The sequence below is a fragment of the Callithrix jacchus genome, chromosome 22 (genome assembly GCF_049354715.1).
Source record: "Callithrix jacchus isolate 240 chromosome 22, calJac240_pri, whole genome shotgun sequence".
NCBI classification, from domain to species: Eukaryota; Metazoa; Chordata; class Mammalia; order Primates; family Cebidae; genus Callithrix; species Callithrix jacchus.
Genome location: NC_133523.1, coordinates 44,182,550 through 44,201,186, shown reverse-complemented (window position 1 = coordinate 44,201,186; position 18,637 = coordinate 44,182,550). Strand labels below are relative to the sequence as shown.

Sequence of the window (18,637 nt, the reverse complement as noted above, 5' to 3'; positions counted from 1 at the left end):
AGAGATGATGCTGGGCTGGGGAGTGGGGGCCTGATAACTGAGTTGAAGTCCTCACCTCTGCTCTGAGTGGGATAGGAGCCATGGGGGACTGTGGAGCAGAGGCAGGGCAGGGTCGGTGGGATGTTGACAGGGTCCCTCTTGCTGCCTGCTACCCGTGGGGAATGGACAGGGAGTGGGGGTGAGGGTAGAAGTGGGGAGATGGGGGAGGATCCGGGAGAGGGGGATGGGAGCCAGGCCAGGGAATTACCCTGGGGGTGGAGAGAAAGATCCTCTGATTCCAGGGTCTGATTCCGCATATGTTGTGAAGACAGAACGCTTTACAAGGATTTGGCGATTTAATCCCCCCAGCGGCCCTAGGAGGCAGAGACTCTCAGTATCCCTGTTTCACAGCGGAGGGAACTGCAGCCACTGGCCTGAGGGTACCCGGGAAGTGGCAGCAGAGTCAGGACTCCAACCCAGGCCTCACGGCGCTCAGCAGTGTGCACCACTCTCGGGATGTGCCTTTTGTGGCCCCTGGGGGTCCTGGGCCAGTGTCTGGCACATAGCAGAGACTGGGTAGACATTTGTTGGCTGGACGGACGGATGGACAGATGGATGGGTGGATGGATGGATGGTGGACAGATGGATGGGTGGATGGATGGACACATCGAATGAATGAAGGTGGCTGCCCTGACGATTTTGTAGAAGTGTGTCGGGGGTGAGGATCTGGCTAAGGTCCAAAGAAGAGGGGTGCCTCTGGGGGTGGGAGTCTTTGTGGTATGAAGAGGGTCTGGCCCTGAGCTGCGGGACAGGCTGACGGTGCTGGTATATCAGGTGTGGGGGTTGGAGTAAAGGCTTTGAGGCGTGGTGGGGGTTCGAGGGAGTTCCTGGGGTATGGGGCATCTGCATGAAAATCCTGGGCAAGATTGTGTGCCTAGGCCCGATGGGGGTGCGATGCACGAGGGGTTGTTTTGGCTGTTGGTGGGGGCAGGGGGTCAGTGGTGGCTGGGCCTGGTCATGCATCCGAGGAGGCAGTCTGTGTGCCACGAGGCTCCAGCTTGGCACGGCCCAACCACCCCCCTTCCTTGGGCAGCCCAGCCGGCAACCTTCCTCCCCCGCTTCCCCCGACCTTCCTCGGCTGCCTTCTCGGCTGCCCAGAACCAATGGGTTAATTAGATAACGGAGCCTTTGATTAGCGGGGGAGGGGGAGGCCTCCCCCCTGACAGTGCAGGGAAGGGAGGCCAAGGAGGAGGGAGGAGAGGTGCCCTCCCCGTTCAGAAGGAGAGAAAGAAGGAGGGAGGGCTGGGGAGGGAGGGAGCTGAGGCACAGCTTGGCTCTGCACTGCCGTGTGACTAGAAATTGTAATCGCGGAGAAAGAGAGAGACAGACAGAGCGGGGAGAAAGGGACCAAGACAGACGGATGGACAGACACCCTGACTGAGACAGGCTCGGGGCCGATGAGAGGGCGACAAGGAGAGAGCAAGAGGGAGGAATAGATGGAGGAGAAGGAGAGAAGGGGCCTGGGGGTCCCGAGGGAGGCGAGATTGTGAGGGGGGAGGCTCCTGAGGGGGTTGAGGCCAAAGGAGGTGGACAGGGACCAGAAGTGGAAGGGGAGGACTGAGAGGGGCAGGGAGAGAGAAGAGGGGGCTGGGGGGGCTGGGGTCGGTGGGTGGAGAGAAAGGAGGCTGCCGGTGGGGGGAGAGTCGAGGTAGAGGTGGGAGAGGGGGTGGAAGGAGATCGGAGGAGGCGAGCGGGGAGGGGAGGAGAGGACTGCTGCAGTGGCCAAAGGACAGCCTCCCCCCAGGGGTGGGAAGGGCGGCAGGCCAGTGGGGGGGCGCAGGGAGACCCAAGAAGCCCCTGCGCCCCCCCAACACCATCTCAACGGGAAGCCCTGGAGAACTGGGGAGGCAGAGACCCCGGCTGGCTGGAGGCATGTGGAGGGGGGGGCCTGGGCGCAGGGAGAGGCCCAACGGAAGCCAAGCCACCAGGGTGAGTGTCTCCCACCATGGGGTGGGGGGGAGACAAGGACGGGCGATGGCGGAGGGCGAGGGGGGAAAGAGGAGGGAAGCTGAGTCGCTGCAGAAGCCGAGATGGGGGTGGGGGGATGCGGGCTGGCAGCGGGAGAACTGGGGACAGATGCGGAGGTAGACTCAGCGGAGGCAGGCCTGGAGGCCAGGGTGGGTGCCGTGGGTTCCCACGGGCCTGGTGGGGGCCCTAGCCTCAAATCCTGGCCCCACACCTTGGGCCAGTCCCTTGGCTAAGAGCGTGTGGACTGGGTGGTCATAGGGTCTTAAGAGGTGGGGGCCTCAGACCCAGGATAAAGACTGGCCTCAACCTCCCATTCAGGAGAACGAAGACCCTCACCACACTCACAGTCAGACACAGATCACAGATCATGTCCCCAGCCCTCCAATAGAAAAACTAGCGGCGGGGGGGAGGCAGGGAGGCACGGGGGAAAGACACAGAATCAACCTTCCTCTCTTCCCTCTTCTTTCTCTCCCTGACCCCTCTTCCCCCTCTCTCTGCCTCTGTCTCTGTGTCTCTCTGTCTCTGTGTCTCTCTCTCTCTGTGTCTTTCTGTCTCTCTGTCTCTGCCTCTGTCTCTGTGTGTCTCTGTCTGTCTCTGTGTCTCTGTCTAGCCTTTGCTCTCACACACGCACTCAGATACACAGACGTATGCACACACATTTTTATCTGGGTTAAAATGGTCTTGGAAACTGCAGAAGGAGGGAGTGACTGTGTGTGTGCACACAGCCATGTGCCTGGGGGTTGGCCTGTGGGGGTGGGGGCTGAGAGGCCACCGTGAGAGGGCGTGCCCTGTCCATGCCGAGTGTGTGAGCCAGTTGGTGTGCCTGTTTGTGTGACCTGCTCCCCCCCAGGCCTCTGGGGGACAGTTTGGGGTTTGCCTATGCTGGGGCAGAGCCCACTGGCGTGGGTGTATTTGTGTGTACTCAGAGATGCTGCATGCAAGGGAGGGTTGGGAGCTGGAGGGTAGACCCAGGGCCAGAGTATCCCCTCTGCACCCTCCCGGCCGGCCTGCTCTGTGTCCTTGCATAGGCCATCTTCCCTCGCAGTGCCTCAGTGTCCCCATCTGCAAATTGGGTATCCTAACAGCTCCCTCCCACAGTCATTGTGAGGCTTCGGTGAGACAATCATAGAGTTTGCTGCATTGTGGGGCTCACCCGGTATTCTGGCGCGAGTATTATTACTGGTATTGCTGCTGCTGTGACTGGCTCATCTCCTTTCCTTCTCTGGTTCTATGGAAATGGGGGGGCAGGAAAGATTGGGGAGGTGCAGCGTGACTTCCCAGAGGACCCGACTCCCCACAGTCCACTCCACCCCCAGAACCCGCTTAGATTCCTAGACCCACTTCCCTTCCCCATCCCCTCCCCGAGAGCCAATCTCCATCCTGCGGCACCAGCTGGCACGAGTCCCACTGGGGCTGCCTCTGCCTGGAGCACCCACAGTCTCCGGGCAAAAGAGGGAGTGCAGCTGGTGGCCTCTCAGTTTGTGCCACCCCCTAGGTCCCCAGCCACCCTCACCCACAAGCTCCAGTCTCCTCCCTCCTCAGCCTGCTGCCTCCCAGCCCGCCCTCACCTGCCTGTACCTGTCACCTCCATGGCTGCCTCGGCTGCCACCTCAGCTCTCTGTCCCTCAGGTTCTCCCTGAGTCTGACTCAAGTCTCTGAAGCTGCTGTGAGGCCCCCACAGGACCTGGACGGGGTGGGCAGTGACAGGAGGGTGTGCAGCGGAGGGTCTGTCAGGCTAGCTGAGGGCGCAGCCGGTGGGGGAACATGGCTCTCCATTGACATTCCTGGGAGGGGGAGAAGGAGAAGGTGGGGGAGTGAAAGGGAGAGGAGGCTGGGACCCACCTCCCAGGATGTCATGCAGGTGGCGAGGGGACCAGGTGGGTGTTGGGATGGGAGCAAGGTCCTCTCGGCCTGGCTCGCTCTCCCCATTTCTGCCCCCTTGCCTTGTCTGTCTCTCTCTTACTCGACTGATGTATCTGCCCTTTTGAAATCATGCAAAGAGCCAGGTTTTGAATCTGGACGACTTCTGCACTTCCTGGCCAAGTGACCTTGGGCAGGCACTTACTCTCCCCCAGCCTCAGTTTCCCCTGCTGCAAAATGGGTGTAGAGTCTTGTCAGCATGGAGTAATGAGCCAGTGCAGGGCAGGACGGGCAGCGCTTCCCTGAGCCTGCCCCAGCCTGTTGGGTGGGTCCCTCCACGGCTGTCTGCCTCCCTACCCCTTCGGTCCTGGGCAATGGGGCAGGGAGGTGGCGCTGGGGCTGCCCGTGTGTTGGCCAGCACCCAGGCCGCATGGGCTCCTGTCCCTCACCGAGTCTCTCCCCTCTCTCCCCTGCCCACAGCCCCCCAGTGTCCACGCGGAGCATGAACATTGAGGATGGCGCGTGCCCGCGGCTCCCCGTGCCCCCCGCTGCCGCCTGGTAGGATGTCCTGGCCCCACAGGGCACTGCTCTTCCTCTGGCTCTTCTCCCCACCCCTGGGGGCCGGTGGAGGTGGAGTGGCCGTGACGTCTGCCGCCGCAGGGGGCTCCCCACCAGCCACCTCCTGCCCTGAGGCCTGCTCCTGCAGCAACCAGGCCAGTCGGGTTATCTGCACACGGAGAGAGCTGGCTGAGGTCCCGGCCAGCATCCCAGTCAACACGCGGTACCTGAACCTGCAGGAGAACGGCATCCAGGTACTCAGGGCCAGCGGGTGGAGGGGGACCAAGTGGGGGGGGCAGACTGGGGATGTGCGCAGATGTAGCCCATCATGTCCCTTCTGGGCCTGCCACACCGGCTCATCCCCTTCTCCGACACCTGTGGATGTGGTCTGCAGGTCAGCATCTTCTCCATCCCGAGGGCCGGGGGAGGCTGTCTGGGCTTTGTGGGCACGGTCCTCCCTGTCTCCCAGCCACTGTGTTGGGGCCCAAGTGCAGGCCACCTGCCCAGGCCCCCAGCACGGAACAGGCAGGTCGGCCTAGGCAAAACCCTGGAGTCACTGATCTGTGGAGAACAACCCTTCCACGGGCACCTCTGTGCCCTCTGCACCACCACACCCTCGCGCGGCCTTGGGAAGGTGAAGGCATGATTCTGAGCCTCAGTTTCTTCATCTGAAACACAGGGGCGATGCAAGCCCCTGCATTGAGGCGTTGCTGTGAGGGCTGATGGGTCTTGTACTTGTCAGGGCTTTAGCCTGGGTGCCGGCACCCGGCGAGCAGTCAGAGGACAGGAGGCGTTTCCGTGGTCGTTGAGCAGGCAGTGCGGGTTTGCATCCCCGCTGGTGTCATGGAGCTGGTGTGAGAATTGGAGAGCAGAGAGGCTGAGAACGCTCTGGTGCCTGGCGTCATGGCAGCCTGTGGCTGGTGCTCAGGATGCAGCAGCTGCCATGTGATTAATGATGACTGTGGTTATGATAGGCTGTAAGCGAGGGCTGGGGGACACAGCTGTGCTATTAGGAAGCGGGGCTTCCCAACCTCTGCCCTATGGACACTTGGGGCCGGATCATCCTTTGCGGGGCAGGGTGGGGGACTCTGTCCTGTGCGCTGTAGGATGTTTCGCAGCATTTCTGGCCACTAGATGCCAGTAGCACCCCACGCCCAGTTCCAAAAATGTCTCCAGGCATTGCCAGTGATTCCCAGGGGGGATCATCACCCCAGGTTGATTTGGTCCAACCCTTGCCTCCAAGCAAGCCTCCTGCTGCCCCAGCTCTAAAGCTGGGAGAGAAGAGGATGCCCGTGCCAGAGGTCCCAGCCCCGCCAGATCTAATCCTCCAGATCCAACTGCTCCTCTAAGAAGGCCGGCTGTGACGACACGGTGGCTCACACCTGTAATCCCAGCACTTTGGGAGGCCGAGGTGGGCAGATCACCTGAGGTCGGGAGTTTGAGACCAGCCTGACCAACATGGAGAAACCTCATCTCTACTAAAAAACAAAAATTAGCCAGGTATGGTGGCACATGTCTGTAATCCCAGCTACTTGGGAGGCTGAGGCAGGAGAATTGCTTTAACCCAGGAAGCAGAGGTTGCAGTGAGCCAAGATTGCACCATTGCACTCTAGCCTGGGCGAAACTCTGTCTCAGAAAAAAAAGAAGGGCGGCTGCTCTTCTTCCTGGTCTGTCCCTAGAAAGGGGTGAGAGGACTTGGCCACTCCCAAATGACCATCCTGAGAGCCAGATTCCTGGGTGGCTGTGGGGCAAGGGCCAGTGAAGGGGTCCAGAAACACCAGAGGCCTGGTCGCATCACTGCCCCCTGCTCCTGCAGGGCCTTTTCCTTCGTCCAGGCCCACCTCTCACAGGCTCCCATTTCTGCTAGTGTGCTTGGAGTCTGCCTTGCATCTCCCCAGCTGCAGCCCCCACTGATCCGTACACGTCCCCCTTAAGCAGGTGACGTTCTGCACTGGGCAGCTGCCATGCACCTACCCACTTCCCTGTGCTCCATCCTTCACCCACTTACATATGTGATGTTCAACAGACACCAGCAGCACTGGCTCTGTGCCAAGCCCTGTCCTGGGTGGTGTCCCAGCCAGGCAAAGCCCAGCCCTGGCCCCGGGCAGCTCACATCCTCGTGGGCAAGAAACGAGGAGAAGGAGCAAATGGATGGGATGTCACGCCAGGGAAATGTGTCTTAGAGACATGGCCAGGGAGAGGCTGCAGTGAGCAGCAACCATTTACATAGACACAGGAATGTCAGGGAGGTGCCCACACCGCTCGCCAGCAGCCCCAGGCCGGGGCAACGTCCCCGTCATAAAACCTGGACCCGTTTCTCTCCGGGGAGCTCAGTACCACACAAACGTGTGCTGAACGCCACCAGCAGATGTGCATTCATTTATGATAAGTCATGCACAGGCCGGCTCCCTGTGTATATCATGCACATGGTAAAGCACACACCAGGGTGGGTGCCATCAAAGGGTCAAAAGCATCTTCCATTTCTCATCGCCCCCACCGGGGGTTCTTGCACCCTCTCCAGAGAGGAGGGTGGAGGGTGTGTTCGTTCAGTCCAGGAGAGTGGATGCTTGTGAGTGTTCGCTTAGTAGCCTTGACCTCCCTCAGCGGACACATCCCACACAGCAAGAGGTGTGGACCACATCGAGGGGAATCCCAGGCTCTTCATGATTTTGTTTATTTATTTATTTTTGAGGCAGAGTCTCACTGTGTCTCCCAAGCTGGAGTGCAGTGGCACGATCATGGCCCATTGCAACCTCCGCCTCCCAGGCTCAAGCCATTCTCCCGCCTCAGCCTCCCAAGTAGCTGGGATTACAGGCATCCACCACCAGGCCCAGCCAATTTTTATATTTTTAGTAGAGATGGAGTTTCACCATGTTGGCCAGGCTGGTCTTGAACTCCTGACCTCATGTGATCCACCCACCTCAGCCTCCCAAAGTTCTGGGATCACAGGCGTTAGACACCACGCCCGGCCCAGAGGCTCTTTAAAAAGTAATCACTTTTAGCCTGGCACAGTGACTCATGCCTGTAATCCCATGATTTGGGAGACTGAGGCAGGTAAATTGCTTGAGCCCAGGAGTTTGAGACCAGCCTGAGTCACTCGGCGAATCCGCATCTCCACTAAAAATACAACAATTAGCCAGGTGTGGTGGCATGCACCTGTGGTCCCAGCTTCTCAGAGGGCTGAGGTGCGAGAAGCGCTTGAGTCTGGGAGGCAGAGGTTGCAGTGAGCTGAGATTTTGCCACTGCACTCTATCCTGGGCAACAGAGTGACCTTGTCTCAGAAAAACAAAAAGAAAGTAATAACTTTTTAGTTATCCAAATTAAAAAATGAAAAAATCACCCTCGTCCATCACCAGATGTAAATAACTACTATTCACATTTTGTTTTAACACCTTCCTGGCTCTTTCCTGTGTCTGTGTAAATGGTTTCATTCTTAGAGACAGGGTCTCACTCTGTCACTCAGGCTGAAGTGCAGTGGGGCGATCATGGCTCACTGCAGCCTCAACCTCCCGGGCTCAAGTGATCCTCCTGCCTCAGCCTCCAGAGTAGCTGGGACTACCGGGGGACTCCACCACACCCAGCCAATTTTTTTTTTTTTTGTTATGAAGACAGAGTCTCACTATGTTTCCCAGGCTGGTCTTGAAATCCTGGACCCAAAGCAATTTGCCCATTTTGGCCTCCCAAAGTGCTGGGATTACAGGTATAACCAACCGCACACAGCCATAAGTGTATTTTTAATTACTTCTTACAGAATAAATACAAATTAATTGAGAGAAACTAGAAAATACACCTAAGTAAAAAACAGGAGGACAGAACCCAGCTATGACCCACAGCCACACGTGGCTCCCCTTTGCTTCAGTGTCTCTGCATTCAGACACCCTCCCCACCACATTGCACAATTGCTGCTGATTTGTAAATGGATTTTTTGCTTTTTTAAATTTTTTTTAGACAGGGTTTTGTTGTTGTTGCCCAAGCTGGAGTGCAGTGGTGCAATCTTGGCTCAATGCAACCTCCACCTCCCGGGTTTAAGCGATTCTCCTGCCTCAGCCGCCCAAGTAGCTGGGATTACAGGCGCGTGCCACCACACCTGACTAATTTTTTATATTTTTAGCAGAAACGGGGTTTCACCATGTTAGCCAGGCTAGTCTGGAACTCCTGACCTCAGGTGATCTGCCCACCTTGGCCTCCCAAAGTGCTGCTGGGATTACTGGTGTGAGCCACCATGCCTGGCTTCTTTTCTTTTTGACCAAATCTTGCTCTGTCCCCCTGGCTGGAGTACAGTGGTGCGATCTTGGCTCACTGCAACCTCTGCCTCCCGGGTTCAAGCGATTTTCCTGCTTCAGCCTTCTGAGTACCTGGGATTATAGGTGCCCACCAGCACGCCCAACTAATTTTTGTATTTTTTAGTAGAGACAGGATTTCACCATATTGGCCTGGCTGGTCTTGAACTCCTGGCCTCAAGGGATCCGCCCACCTCAGCCTCCCAAAGTGCTGGGATTACAGGCGTGAGCGACAGCACGTGGCCTCCTTATTCCCAGTTTCTGAGTTGATATGAACAACGCTGGGGGACATCCGTTGGCTCATCCTTTCTAATGTTCTGGACTCAGCCCTTGGGATAAATTCCTAGAAGCAGAGTTTCCAGGTCTGAGGGAGAGAAGCAAGGCTCTGAGTTCTGCATGGCTCCCTTATGTGCGTGAAGTTCTCCCTTACACACACACACACACACACACACACACACGTCAGGGCCTGGTACTGAAGGATGATGAAGAAGCATGGCCTGAGTTCTGCGTGGCTTCCTCGTGTGCGTGAACTCCGCCCTTACCCCCTCCCCCACACACACACGTCAGGGGCTGGCACTAAAGCACCGATAGCGACAGGCTGCATTCTGGAGATTCGAGAGCCTCCCGTGTGGCCCACCACCTTGGTTGTCATCTGCCCCCCCGCTGCACTGTCACCTGCATGAAGCAGGGACTTCGCACTGTTCCCTCCCAGACCCCCAGCACCTAGGACCAGCCGAGCCTGGTGCGCAGGAGGTGCCCAGCAGCTGCTGCCTGTGAATGGGAGGCCAGCTCCCGAGCTCCTGCTCTCGTCCCTGGCAGAGGCCCTGTCAGTGGGAGCTGATGCCAATCCCTGCTGTAATCTCTGCGGAGTGGCTCAGAGACTTCTGTCACCTGTTCTCACATGCCCCCGGCCTGGGCACAGCGCAGGCAGCAAGAACCTCACAGGGACTTTGAGGGACTCTTAAAAGTGCACGGGGTGATGGTGCTGGCCTCTCTCCGGGAGGCTAGAACGTTGCCGTCCATCTTTGGCGAGAGGGTTAAAATGTCCTTCTGCCACATGATGGGGACAGGAGGTGGTCCCCATAGGAAGACAGAGGATGTTTGTTTTTTGAAAAAGTCATGGCCGGGCGTGGGGGCTACACCTGTAATCCCAGTACTGTGGGAGGCTGAGGTGAGTGATCACCTGAGGTCAGGAGTTTGAGACCAGCCTGACCAACATGGTGAAACCCCGTCACTAAAAATACAAAAATTAGCTGGGCGTAGTGGCACATGCCTGTAGTCCCAGCTACTTGGGAGGCTGAGGCAGGAGAATGGCTTAAACTTGGGAGGCGGAGGCTGCGGTGAGCTAAGATTACACCAATGCACCCCAGCCTGAGTGACACAGCGAGATTCCATCTCAAAAAAAAAAAAATCAGCAATCTTCCAAAGCCCTCCCCCCACCCTACCACTGTTCTCTGAGATTGGTGGGGCCTGTAAGCCCAGAGCCTCTGGAGATGTCTTCTAAGGCAGAGGCCTGGAGACTGCCTCTCCCCAGCTCACATGCCCTGGCCCCCTGGGAGAAGACCAGGTGCAGGCCTGCTCCTCAGCCTCCTCAGGGCCCGGGGGGACAGCTGCACCACCTCGGCTGGGCCCGGCCTGTCCACTCCCGGCTCCTCCTCAGTCAGGCATGTGGTCCTCACCGGACTGGCTCCTTCTTCCTTCCCTCCCTTTTATCCAGTTCCCCCGCCTTCCCTTCTCCCCATAGCCCATCCTCGTAATGTGTTTACTGTGGATTTGTGTGTGTGTGTATGCTTGCAAAATGTGTATTGTTGCTTTGTGTGCATGTACAAAATTAATTTCTGCAGATGAAGCTGCGTTAGAGATCGCTGTCTTTGTCTCACTGTTTTCACTCGGCCTGTTTCCAAGAGTGGTTCACGTTGCTGCGTGTGTGTGTGTGTGCGCGCGTGTGCATGTGTGTGTGTCTACTCCGTGGCTGTAACCGCTGAAGGACTGATGGGCACCCGCCCCACTCCACCTGCCAAGTCCCCCACTGCCAACTGATGAGATTGGACGTCCCAGAGGGGTCTAGCTGCCCCAATGCAAATCCTCCCTGGGGACTCCTCTGGGGCTGCATGCTCATTTCTGTGGAATATATACCCAGAGGGAATTGCCAGGCCATAGGATACGCATGTACTTAATTTAGCAAAGCACCACTGAATCCACCCAAGGCCTTTAGCGGACGGCCCCGGGTCTCTCCTGGGGCCCGCCATGAGGTTGTATGGCAAGGAAGTGTGGTTCCAGCTTACAGAGCAAACCAGTCCATCCTAAGAAAACCTTTAGAGGGGCTCCAAGAGCTGTGCTTAAGGATGGCCCGACAGCCAACATTTACAAGTAGCCACAACTCCTGCTGACAAGGGGCTGCTTAGGTCAGGGGCCCCCAACCTTGTTGCCACCAGGGACCGGTTTCATGGAAGACAATTTTTCCACGGACTGGGGTGCCAGGGGGATTCAGCTGTGTTTCACTTACGGTGTGTTTCATTTCTATCACTATCATTATATCACCATATATAATAAAATAATTACGCTACTCACCATAACGTAGAATCAGTGGGAGCTCTGAGCTTGTTTTCCTGCAACTAGATGGTCCCACCTGGGGGTAAGGGGAGATCATTGGGATTAGATTCTCATAGGGAGCACGCAACCTAAACCCCCCACCTGCACAGTTCACGATAGGGTGCATGCTCCTATGAGAATCTAATGCTGCCTGGGCGTGGTGGCTTACGCCTGTAACCCCAGCATTTTGGGAGGCTGAGGTGGGTGGATCACCTGAGGTCAGGAGTTCAAGACCAGCCTGGCCAACATGGCAAAACCCCGTCTCTACTAAAAATACAAAGATCAGCCAGACATGGTGGCAGATGCCTGTAATCCCAGCTACTCAGGAGGCCGAGGCAGGAGAATCGCTTGAACCCAGGAGGCAGAGGTTGCAGTGAGCCAAGATCGCACCACTGTGCTCCAGCCTGGGCGACAGAGCAAGACTCTTGTCTCAAAATAATTTTTTTTGTAATTTAAATAAAAGAGAATCTAATGCCGCCACTGATCTGACAAGAGAAAGAGCTCAGGCAGGAACGCTTACCCGCTGCTCACCTCCTTCTGTGCTGCCCGTTCCCAGCAGGCCACCCACCAGTGCCACTCTGTGGCCCAGGGATTGGGGACCCCTGGGTTAAATGAATCACTGTGCCCCTTATTATGTAGCTACTTAAAACAGAGTTTCAAAGAATAGTGGGCGACAGGGAGAAACGCTCAAATCATAATACTGAGCTTTCCGATCCACTTTTAAAACTCAAGTCATAGATTTTAAAAGACCAAGAAACACACAGGAATGTCAACAGGGTCTTTCTCTTTGCATCAGTTTTACGGGGCATATTTAATTTCCTCTTTATGTTTTCTTTATTCTCTAGAGTTTCTTCAGTGACATTTTGTAACTTTTATAATCAGAACAAATTAAACTTTAAAAATACTAAGTATTGGCCAGGCACAGTGGCTTATGCCTGTCATCCCAGCACTTTGGGAGGCCGAGGCAGGCGGATCACAAGGTCAGGAGTGTGAGAGCAGCCTGGCCAACACCATGAAACTTCATCTCTACTAAAAATACAAAAATTAGCTGGGCGTGGTGGCAGGCGCCTGTAATCCCAGCCAGTCAGGAGGCTGGAGAATCATTTGAACCCGGGAGGCGGAGGTTGCAGTGAGATGAGATCCTACCATTGCACTCCAGCCTGGGCTATAGGGTGAGACTCCATCTCAAAAAAAAAAGAGAGAAAACCCCTAAAAATACTAAGTATAAAATGCTAGGCAAGCTGGAAAGAAAAAAAAACATCTATACTGGAATTTGCTCACCTTTTCCTAAATGAGGAAAAAGAAACTAAAATTTCAAAGCATTTACCTGGAGTGGGGAAGGGACAGTTCGTCCAACAGCGTCCCATTTATTCCCATGAGAGCGGGATGACTCCTCCCATCTTATGGATGTGGAAATGGAGGCACAGGTGGCTCTGAGTGACTTGTCCAAGGTCGCCCAGCAAGCTGTGGCCCCCATAAGCTTGCTCTGTACCTTAGAAGGTAGATGTCTGCCCCAGCCTTTGAGTCAGCATAGAGAAGCCAGGCCCAGCCAGCCACAGTGGGGCAGCTACAGGATGGTAGTTCTGTTGCAAAAACAACACACACAAACCCTGCAACAGTGGCTCATGCCTGGAATCCCAGCACTTTGGGAGGCCAAGGCGGGCAGATCCCTTGAGCTCAGGAGTTTGAAACCAGCCTGGGCAACACAGCGAGACCCCATTTCTACTAAAAATACAAAAACTAGCCAGGTGTGGTGGTGCCCACCTGTAGTCCCAGATGCCGGAGAGGCTGAGGTGGGAAGGTGGCTTGAGTCCAGGAGGCAGAGGCTGCAGTGGAAGGCGACTGTGCCACTGTACTCCAGCCTAGGGGACAGAGCGAGACCCTGTCTCAACAAAACCCAAATCGAACAAACCAAAACCCTGCTATCATGCATTACCAAGGTGAATACCAGGAATGGCTTTTAAATTACTCACTAGCTTGCATTTTCCAGACGGCTGATTCCTCCAGGGGTATGAAACATTGAGCTTTGGATTGGACAGACTCTACCCAGTTAGAGCCCTCTAAGGAAGAAAATGGTGGGAGCGCCGGGCGCGGTCGCTCGCGCCTGTAATCCCAGCATTTTGGGAGGCCTAGGCGGGTGGATCAGGGTGAAACCCTATCCAACCCAAAATACAAAAATTAGCTGGGAGTGGTGGTGGGCGCCTGCAGTACCAGCTACTCAGGAGGCTCAGACAGGAGAATCACTTGAACCCGGGAGGCAGAGGTTGCAGTGAGCGGAGATTGTGTCACTGCACTCCAGCCTGTGCAACACAGAGATTTCATCAAAAGAGAGAAAGAGGGAAAGAGAAAGGGAAGAAGGGAGGGAGGGAAAGGAGGGAGGGAAGGGAGGGAGGGAGGGAAGGGAAAGAGGGAGGGAGGGAAGGAAGGTTGGAAGGTTGGAAGGAAGGAAGGAAAATGGTGAGAGGAAGGATCTGGGGCAGATCTAGAAGCTGACCTCTCTTGAGGTCAACTAGGACAGCCCCCGTCATGGGCCTGGGACCAGCAGCCAGGAAGTCCTCTGGGTAGGAGGGAGCAGTGCGCCCTCTGCTGTCCGTTCCCAGGCTGCTGCTCCTTCGTGTCTGTGGCCTCTCCGGCTGTCATTCCAGCTGCATTGTCGTCCTCATTCCCTCAGCAGCGCCATCTTGAGGCCCAGGCAATCCTTGTCATTGCTCGGAGTCTCAGTTTCTACCCTTTTCCGATAGGATTTTCCATTTGTTGTCAGTTTCTTCTTAACTTTTTCTCGTGATGATGCACCGCACACTTACAGAAAAGAACAGTTGGCGGGCTCAGTGGTTCACGCCTGTAATCCCGGCACTTTGGGAGGCCAGGGCAGGGGGAACACCGGAGGTCAGGAGTTCGAGACCAGCCTGGACAACCTGATGAAACCCCATCTTTACTAAAAAATACAAAAAAAATTAGCCCGGCATGGTGGCGAGCACCTGTAATCCCAGCTACTCGGGAGGCTGAGGCAGGAGAATCGCTTGTACCCAGGAGGCACAGGTTGCAGTGAGCCAAGATCCTGCCACTGCACTGTAGCCTGGGCAACCGCGAGACTCCATCTCAGGAAAAAAAAAAAAAAAAAGTCTAGGCCCGGTGGCTCATGCCTACATTCCCAGCACTTTGGGAGGCTGAGGCGGGCAGATCACCTGAGGTCAGGAGTTCGAGACCAGCCTGGACAACCTGATGAAACCCCTTCTCTACTAAAAATACAAAAAAATTAGCCGGGCATAGTGGCACACACCTGTAATCCCAGCTACTCAGGAAGCTAGGCGGGATAATTGCTTGTACCTGGGACGTGGAGGTTGCAGTGAGCCGAGATCACACCACTGCACTGCAGCCCGGGTGACAGAGCATGACTCCAACTCAAAAACAAAAAAAGAAAAAGAACACCGTCTATAAGAGCCCAGCGCAAAAGACTGTCAGAGAGAACAACCATGTCAGTACCACCCGGGGCAGGAGGTGGAAGCTAGGGAGCCTTCCTCTTCTCCCTTCTCCCAGAGGCACCTGCTCCGACTCCTGACTGCAAGGGGCGGTTTCCTGCTGGTGCAGTCAGAGCCACGTGCTGCCTCTCGTTGTGTGGCTTCTTTCACTCTGCAGTGTTGCTGAGAGTCACGTCCATGCTCCGAGCAGCCTCGGCTTCTCTCCTTTTCTGTCATTGTATAATATTCTGTCAGATGAAGCTACCACAGTTTTTTTTACCCATTTCCTACTGGTGGGCATTTGGATTCTTTCCAGTTTGGGGCTCTTACCCTGCTTGATTTTAGATTCAAAATCTTTTTGTGCTGGAGAAGACAGGCCGAGCATCTCTCCACTTAGCCGGTGGATGAAAGTCCCGAGGTGGAAGAGGCAGAGCGGCTCCATGGTGCTGTGGTCTGAAGCTTGAGTTGGCACCTGGTGGTGGCCTCAGATGCAGGCACTTTTTTTTTTTTTTTTTTTTTTGAGACAGAATCTTGCTCTCTCGCCAGGCTCCAGTCTGGAGTGCAGTGGGTCAATCACAGCTCACTGCAACCTCCGCCTCCTGGGTTCAAGCAATTCTCCTGCCTCAGCCTCCCGAGTAGCTGGGACTACAGGCACGCGCCACCATGCCCAGCTAATTTTGTATTTTAGCAGAGATGGGATCTCACCATGTTGGCCAGGATGGTCTTGATCTCATGATCTTGTGATCTACCTGCCTCGGCCTCCCAAAGTGCTGGGATTACAGGCTTGAGCCACCGCGCCCAGCCTCTTTCTTTTTTTTCTTTGAGATTTGGCTCAAGAAGGGACAGGACCACACACACCATGTGCCACTGCCTAGAGCTCATCCTCTTTTTTTTTCTTTTGAGACTGAGTCTGGCTCTGTCACCCAGGCTGGAGGGCAAAGGCATGATCCCAGCTCACTGCAACCTCCACTTCTCGGATTCAAGCAATTCTCCTCCCTCAGCCTCCTGAGTAGCTGGGACTACAGGCACCTGCCACCACACCCGGCTAATTTTTGGTATTTTTAGTAGAAACGGGATTTCACTGTGTTAGCCAGGATGGTCCCAATCTCCTGACCTCATGATCTGCCCCCTTTGGCCTCCCAAAGTGCTGGGATTACAGGCGTGAGCCACCATGCACAGCCTAATTTTTAATTTCTTAGAAGTGGGATCTTGCTTTGTTGTCCAGGCTGGGTTGCAATGGTACAGTCATGGCTCACTGCAGCCACATCTTCTAGGCTCAAGCAATTCTTCTGCCTCAGCCTCCCAAGTAGCTGGCACTACAGGCATGTGCCACCACACCTGGCTAATCTTTACATTTTTGGTAGAAACAGGGTCATGCTATGTTACTCAGGCTGGTCTTGAACTGAGCTCAAGCTGTTCTCCCACCTCAGTGCCCCAAAGTACTGACATTACAGGCATGAGCCACCGCACCCGGCCCCCAATTTGTTGATGTCATTGTGCTTGTCTGTCTTGATTGCTGCCGGCCCCAGCACACCACACAACATGTAGGTGCCCAAAATGCAACCATTAAATTGATGAGCGCATAGAATTGCTTGGCGTCCTGCAAAGCCACGTGGCCCCTGAGCCTCGGGACAGGCCCGGAACAAGGTGGGTGGGAGTAGCAGTCCCACGTCTCTGTCGAGCAGCCTGAGAGGCCCAGAGAGACACAAGAGCCAGTTCTCCCCTCCAGGAATGACTCGAAGGCCTTTGAGTCACCTCTCTGAGCCTGCCTCCTCTTCCAGAAAATAGACCAATCGTTTGTATAGCTCGGGGAAGGTGGGCGGGAGAACGTCAGCCAGGCCCCGGCACTGCTCCAAGCCCTTTACGTGGTCCGAAAACTTCAGCCTCACAACAGCCCCCTGAGGAGGTCCCATTCCTCTCATGTCACAGATGAGGAAACTGAGGCAGAGGAGAGTAAGACACATGCACACGGTCCCAGTCCCATGGTTAGTAACGAAGCTGGGACTCAGCCCAGGCAGGCTGGCTCCTAAATTTACTTTTTCTTTTCTGTTTTTCTTCTTTTTGGAGATGTAGTCTTGCTCTGTCACCCAGGCTGGAGTGCAGTGGTGCAATCTCGGCTCACTGCAACGTCTGCCTCCCAGGTTCAAGCGATTCTCCTGCCTCAGCCTCCTGAGTAGCTGAGACTACAGGCACATGCCACCATGCCCGGCTAATTTTTTGTATTTTTAGTAGACACAGGGTTTCACCATGTTGGCCAGGATGGTCTTGATCTCTTGACCTCATGATCCGCCTGCCTCGGCTTCCCAAAGTGCTGGGATTACAGGCTGAGCCACTGCACCCAGCAAGAACTTGGTTTTTTCAATGCAATTCCTAACGCTTCCTAATTTGTATCGCTGGCGCTGCACCCTGGTGACTCAGCTTCAGAACTGCCACTGAGTCCCAGTCTGCACCCCACAGCCCAGCCCAGCTCATCCGGAAACCCCAGTTTTTTCCTATCCTCCCAGCTGTAGCCTGTAACCCCCACAACCCCGCCACCACATCCAGCTGAAGTCACCATGCCATCTCCTCCTAGGGGAAACCTTTCTGCAAGCTACCCTTGCAAGCTACCCTGTCCCCATCTCAGATCAGGATGAGTATGCCCGGCGCTCCCAGCTACACAAAGCTCAGGGCCACCCTCCACCCAGCCCCTTCCTTCACACCCTTCCAGAAACTTGCCCTACCTTTAAATAGTCACAGACACTGGGCGCGGTGGGTCACGCCTGTAATCTCAGCACTCTTGGAGGCCGAGACAGGCAGATCACCTGAGGTCGGGAGTTTGAGACCAGCCTGACCAACATGGAGAAATCCCATCTCTACTAAAAATACAAAATTAGCCAGGCATGGTGGGGCATACCTGTAATCCCAGCTACTCGGGAGGCTGAGGCAGGAGAATCGCCTGAACCCGGGAGGCAGAGGTTTTGCTGAGCATAAGGCAGGAGGGGTGGGAGTGAGGGGAGGCCAGGGAATGCTGCCCAGGAAGCAGTGCTGGACCGTGGCCTGAGCCTTGGCTTAACCCCACTCTCCCACCCAACCCACAGGTGCCTTAGGCAAAGTCGTCCTGCCTCGCTTGGCCTCACACGTCCCTTTGATATAGCACTCATCACCGTGTTGTTAACACCCAGGTTCAAATGCTTCTCTGGACTCCTGGTGATTGGGGGGGCAGGTGGTGGGGTACACATCCAGCCAGGTCTTGCACCCATGCCAGGGCCTGGTCCCACACGGGCTCAGGAGGCCACTCCTAGGAGGATGAATGGGAGGAGGGAGACAGGGAACCCTAGGCCTGAGCGGGGTCAGGATGAGAGTCAGGAGCCCACAATAGCCCTCGAAATGCTGCCAGCCACACCGTCAGGGCACTCCCTAAAGTCCCTTGTCTCAGGGACAAGGAAGAAATAGGAGAAGTCATCATAAAGACTGTGGATGTGACAAGCATTCATTTTTAAAATCTGAGTGTAAAAAAATTAACATACACACAACAGTAAGCTTGCTAAACTTTTGTTATTGCTCATTAGATTCAAAACATAAAAACAGGCTGGGTGCGGTGGCTCACGCCTGTAATCCCAGCACTTTGGGAAGCTGAGGCAGACAGATAACCTGAGGTCAGGAGTTTGAGACCAGGCTGGCCAACTGGGCGAAACTCTGTCTCTACTAAACTACAAAAATTATCCGGGTGTGGTGGTTCACACCTGTAATCCCAGCTACTTGGGAGGCTGAGGTGGAAGAATCACTTGAACCCAGGAGGCGGAGGCTGCAGTGAGTTGAGATCACGCCAGCCTGCGCAATAGAGCGAGATCCAGTCTTTCAATAAATAAATAAATCAGCCAGGCAAGGTGGCTCACTCCTGGA

The 18,637-nt window shown here is 55.5% G+C and overlaps 1 protein-coding gene across 2 annotated transcripts in view; it reads left to right on the top strand.

The window, feature by feature from the left end:
- The window catches only part of LRRC4B (leucine rich repeat containing 4B), a 46,177-nt gene that overhangs the window by 15,360 nt on the left and 12,180 nt on the right, over positions 1–18,637 (top strand). The window contains exons 1-2 of one of the 2 annotated variants that reach the window (XM_035285918.3): positions 1,341–1,968; positions 4,348–4,679. In XM_035285918.3, the coding sequence (XP_035141809.3) occupies positions 4,383–4,679 (297 nt within the window). In that variant the 5' untranslated portion in view covers positions 1,341–1,968; positions 4,348–4,382. Of the gene's footprint in view, positions 1–1,340; positions 1,969–4,347; positions 4,680–18,637 lie in introns of those variants that run through there. The other variant, XM_078359521.1, reaches the window with a different exon arrangement.